Genomic DNA, 5193 nt, shown 5'->3' with positions numbered 1-5193 from the left:
GCCTATTGGTTGATGCCCTGCATTCCATTGTGATGACTCATGCCCAGACGTGGTAAACACGGCACACTAACACAGTAATACATTTGCTATAACACAGCCAAAAAACTCAAATAAAACCATTCTAAAAGCCTGTATCACAAAAATTTAAAAAACGCCTAGGGATATTTGCCCACTGTACCTCCATACCAAATTTCAGGACCTTAGGCCCTAAAATGAAGAAGCTGAATCCATTTAAAAAATGGCAGGAGAAGAAGAAGAAGAAGAAGAAGGAGAAGAAACATCAGAAAAAGCAATATGGGTTCACCACCACTTCGTGGTGTGGTGAACCCATAATAAAGCTCGACAAAACGCACCAAAGCCAAACAGGCCTTTAACCTCCTTTGGAGAGTTCGGTGTTGTGCCTTTTTTTCTATTTAAAAAAACATTGGCGGTCCCTGATCAGCGCTAGTGTTCAAGACACCAAAAGATGTAATCTTTGTTGTTTTTTATTGAGAAGTCATTGAAAAGAAATGTGCAGCTGTCAACAGTGGTTGCTGAAAACGTACAGCTTGTATATAGTTACGCCACTGCAGTCAAAAACGTTTTGCTTTCAAATCACCGTGCGAGCGTCATAGTGACTTATTCCATTACATCGCTAATAATCCGTTACAGAAGTAACCGCGGGGAAAATGAAATACATGCAAACCTGTTTATTGTTACATATTATAGTTTTCAGCAATAGTTTTCATGGAGTGTCCAATTACCTGGAATGCGTATGTTATAAACGTGTTATGGCCTGAGCATATAGGCAGGTAGGCATTATAAGACATCACGGACGGATAGTTGAATTCAATATCTTTTGTTTTTCAGATGAAAGACTGCTGAAGTGGAACAGCCAATTTTCATCGTTTTGTCATTCTCTACCACAATAATCATGCCTTATGTATGTATTTTGCTGGGAAATATTCAACTTTGTTTACACGGTTGAATCCATACATATGTCCCGATTTATATTTGAATAGTTCTTTTTTCGAAAAGGATGCAATGTGGCCGGTTGACGTGCAAATTCGGGTAAGCTCCATCAATATGACGAGTATTGTTTAGCACACAAATGTAGCAGTGAGAGGAGGAATTTTGAAGCTAGACTCAACATTGAAAGATTTCATTTGACTTGAGATATATTTCCCCCCGTCCCTCACCATCACGCTTCATAAAACTTTCTCAGTCGGATGAAAACTAACCCTTCATTTATTTGTAAATCTAATTGCAGCCATGCGAATGAATTGCGAGTTTCTTTGAAATTTCCGAACTCTTTCTCACTTCATCTAGTTTTCCTCTGCACTAGGTGCCCAACGAACGTGCTTGATCGTACTGAACTCACTGAGCAAGGTATAGTGACTCGGAAAGGTGCATTCAATTAATGGTGCATTTAAGTTGATCTTTCCGTAACCAAACCTGCCCTGTTCGTCATGCTGTGTTACCCAACGTAATCCAAGGAAAGGTTCCGGTGCGTAATAAGTGAGTACCAGCGCACGGATCGTGCACTAGTCTTCCAGTGGGTAACAACAACCTTGTGGCATCTGAAACAGAGAATCGATCGACTGAATGCTAGCATGTTGCCCTTTACTCAAGGCTAATCAAAGCATTTTGTTAAATCCTTATAGCTTGCAATTAAGTTCTTCATGCATTCGTCAATGGGCCAAATCCGTTTATTTCCTGTCTCTGCAGCTTGTTAGAATTTCATGGCTCTCCTCCTTCTCTGGACCTTTAATTATGCTCTTTCAGTGACGTCTTCTTGATTTCTTTGAGGAGTAAACAAGTCTGAAGCTGCGCAATTTGGTGTCCTTAGCCTTGAGGCACCGAACTTCGATTTTGCATTAGACTTTTCTGCCTTACATGGTAACGGCTTCCAGCGGCGCTGCTCCCCCCGGGCACAGCCATGCATTCAGCGCCCACACGGCTCAGCCTCCCCGCTAATTAGCTCTGCCGAACAACACTATGACGTTTGTGTTGCCATGACGACGATAGCAAAATACTATCGTGGCCGACAGGTGTAGGCGTTCTTTAAGCAGATGGTTTCATTATCTTAACAGCCAATGTTATATATATATTTATAGTTGAAAAATATTACTATCACGATTAAAATTGCTAAAATATAGGGAATAAAATGGTTTCATACGTATATAGTTTAAAATCCTCAAATATTTCGTCTTGTGTTCCTGCAGGTGAGCCATGTCTGACGGCGACCTGTTGGCGGTGACGGTCTCGCAGTGGACAGGGTTCGACCCGCCCGTCCCGGCTAACCACACCGACACCCCGCCGCCCTACTTCCTCAACGTGACGTACGACGAGCTCGAGTACTCCACACCGGGCCCCAACGGCACGGCTTGGGAGGACGACATCGCCTACAACCGGCACAGCCGAGTCATCGCCCTGGGGGTCCTCTTCACCGCCGGGCTCTGCGGTAACCTCTGCGTCTGCAACTGGATGCGCGTGCACCGCAAGAAGAAGTCCCGCCACAACACCTTCGTCTTGAACCTGACCGTGGCCGACCTCCTGGTGACGCTCATCACCGTGCTGTCACAGATCATCTGGGAGCTGATGGAGCTCGCCTGGATGGCTGGGGACGTGGGCTGTCGGGTGGTCAAGTTCGGACAGGTTTGTTTGTTTGTTGGTTTGTCTGTTTGTTGGTTTGTCTGTTTGTTTGTTTGTCTGCCTGTCTGTCTGTCTGTCTGTCTGTCTGTCTGTCTGTCTGTCTGTCTGTCTGTCTGTCTGTCTGTCTGTTTGTTTGTGGCGAACTTCGTTCGGCGCGGTCACATTCAACCTAGACCGTCGTACGATTTTGATGGCTTAGAATTTCCGAGCAGGCTGTGACAGAACCAATCGCAGACAAAACAGTATTTTCCGTAACAAGATAGCTGAATGGGGCACAGTAGCCACGACTGTCACAAGAATGCCTTCAGTTTGTGGCTGTACGAGTATCGTGCGACAAATGTGACCATGCCCTTACGAGTACACAAGATTGACTCATCTCTTTGAGGTTTCCTATGATGTAGATGTTGCTCACGAAACGAAAACCTAACCGTGTTTGCTCTTGTTGGCAACAGGTCTTCGCCATTATCGCCTCCTCCAACATGATCGTGCTGCTGGCGCTGGATCGGCACAACGTCATCATGAAGCCCTTCAGCTCCCGCTGGCGGCCCTGGAAGATCACGGCGGCAGGCTGGGTCATCTCCCTGCTGCTGGCCGCGCCACAGGCATACGTCTTCCGCGGGGTAACTATAACTTCGCGCACCTTTTCGGTCACGTAACTGTGGCGTAATTCATTGTCCGCCACATTGATGTGTTAGCGACGTTACCATCGTAATCTACAATCCGCTATGTTGATGCATCATGTTCCGTCATGTTAGAGGGTTAATGACGTCATCCATTGTCCGCCATGTTGGTGTTGGAGTGTCCATGGATGTGATAACACGGATTCGATTCCTCCCCGTGTTAACAGGGCCAGGACGAAGATGGCGTCCCTTACTGCAGGAGTATCTTCTCCTCCCAACCTGCGTGGCACCTGCAGATCTACATCATCTACGGCGCCACCGTGGTCTTCGTCGTGCCCTTCTGCATCCTGTCCTACACCTACAGCCGCGTGCTGGCCAAAGTGTGGGTCCGGGCCCGGGCGGGAAGCCCCCGGGCACTCGCACGGCAGGCCGGAGGGAACAAGAAGCCTTCGCGCCGAGTGTCGTGCGTGGCGCAGGTTGGCAACCTCCTGCCGCGCGCCAAGGTAAGGGCATTTCTGCAGATATCTTCTGCGACTGTATCCTTATCTGTATATCTATCTGTATCAGTATATTCCAGGTTTGGTCCTACCACACCGTTGGCTATTCACAAGAGCAGGACATCACTACGATATGCAACGTGGAACTATTTTGAACTTCAATACCTTCGTTAAGAAAAAAAGCGTCACCAGACATTACATCAGACGAGACTAATATGTCACCTCATCTTGATCAGACCACAGATATTATAGAGCAGCATGCTCTATAACCAGTGTCCTGTGACGGTGACTTAAAGCTCTGCTGTATTTCAGGTGAAGACGCTGAAGATGACGCTGGTGATCATCATGGCGTTCGTGCTGTGTGGACTGCCCTACTTCATCGTGGAGATCAAGGTCGCCTTCGGCGGCATGTCGAAGGTTAGTCAGTTTGTTTGTTTGTTTGTTTGTTTGTTTGTTTGTAATTGTGTGTCTGTGTTTTCTAAAGATCATCATGTCATAACCCCCCCCCCGGAACAAGGAATATCTTAGATACGATACAAAATGAACACTATTTTGCAATATGTTGATAATACAACAAGGTATTCTTTCTATCTTGCCCAGCTGGACAATGACGTGTACGCCGTGCTGGGCGTCTTCGCTGTGGCCAACAGCGCCGTCAACCCCTTCGTCTTCCTCTTCTTCAACTCCACCAACAAGTTCATCCACAGCCTGGAGCAGAGGTGCTGCTTCGCCTGCCTCAGCAAGAAGCGCGTCCGGGAGGGCGTCCGGCGGATGGAGCTGGTGATCGCCTCCTGGTCTCCCAGTCGCCGCGCCAGTAAACCGTCCATATCCCTCAGCACACACGTCCAGGAGAGGGGCAGGACTCGCAGCGCCAACCTGTAAGCTGTTGGCGATGGATCCACTGCAGCAGCAGAAGGTGGAGAGTTCGAATCTCAGTAAACCCTCCATATCCCTCAGCACACACGTTCAGTAGCGGGGCAGGACCCTGAGACACTAGGGAAATAGACACACTCGACCACACGGACAGCGACACCACCTTCCGGATTATTCTAACATTGCAGCCAACATTGCAGAAACAAAGTGCGAAACACTGAGCTTTTTATAAGAATGCTATTCAGATTACAAAATCAACGTATTTTCTTACAAAAAACAACCTGGTCAGGCTCTGAAAATTAAAAAAAAAATGTCATGCTATCGACGGATAACACTCAATACTCCAAGCTGTTTTGAAGGTTTTGACCAGTTAGGCCCAAAGAATACACAAACGTTAACGATGCCGATAGAAAAGCCGACTGAATACTAGAAAGGCCAATATTTGCTTTGGAGCAAATACAGCGATGGGTTCACCACATTTTACGACGTCATGGCAGGGAAAGAATGAGAAACACAAGGGAAAACAATGATTTACATTGATATAACTATAATATGAAGTAACATACAAC

General features: G+C 46.8%; 1 protein-coding gene across 1 annotated transcript; it reads left to right on the top strand.

The window, feature by feature from the left end:
- Positions 1-2194: 2194 nt before the first annotated feature.
- Positions 2195-4879, top strand: LOC109469704 (oxytocin receptor-like). Its single transcript, XM_019768275.1, has 5 exons — positions 2195-2637; positions 3087-3254; positions 3482-3757; positions 4064-4168; positions 4352-4879. Exons 1-5 carry the CDS (start codon positions 2212-2214, stop codon positions 4631-4633), a joined length of 1257 nt encoding a protein of 418 aa, XP_019623834.1. The 5' UTR covers positions 2195-2211; the 3' UTR covers positions 4634-4879.
- Positions 4880-5193: the final 314 nt, after the last annotated feature.

This window comes from Branchiostoma belcheri, unplaced genomic scaffold, assembly GCF_001625305.1.
Source record: "Branchiostoma belcheri isolate BF01 breed outbred unplaced genomic scaffold, Haploidv18h27 scaffold21, whole genome shotgun sequence".
NCBI lineage: Eukaryota > Metazoa > Chordata > Leptocardii > Amphioxiformes > Branchiostomatidae > Branchiostoma > Branchiostoma belcheri.
Note: the sequence above shows the minus strand (reverse complement) of the source record. Positions and strands in the feature narration are given on the sequence as shown.

Coding starts and splice junctions, on each gene's coding strand:
- LOC109469704 (XM_019768275.1), top strand. CDS start 2,212: ATGTCTGACGGCGACCTGTTGGCGGTGACGGTCTCGCAGTGGACAGGG. Junction 3,255..3,481: donor AGGCATACGTCTTCCGCGGG/GTAACTATAACT, acceptor CCGTGTTAACAG/GGCCAGGACGAAGATGGCGT. Junction 4,169..4,351: donor CCTTCGGCGGCATGTCGAAG/GTTAGTCAGTTT, acceptor TATCTTGCCCAG/CTGGACAATGACGTGTACGC.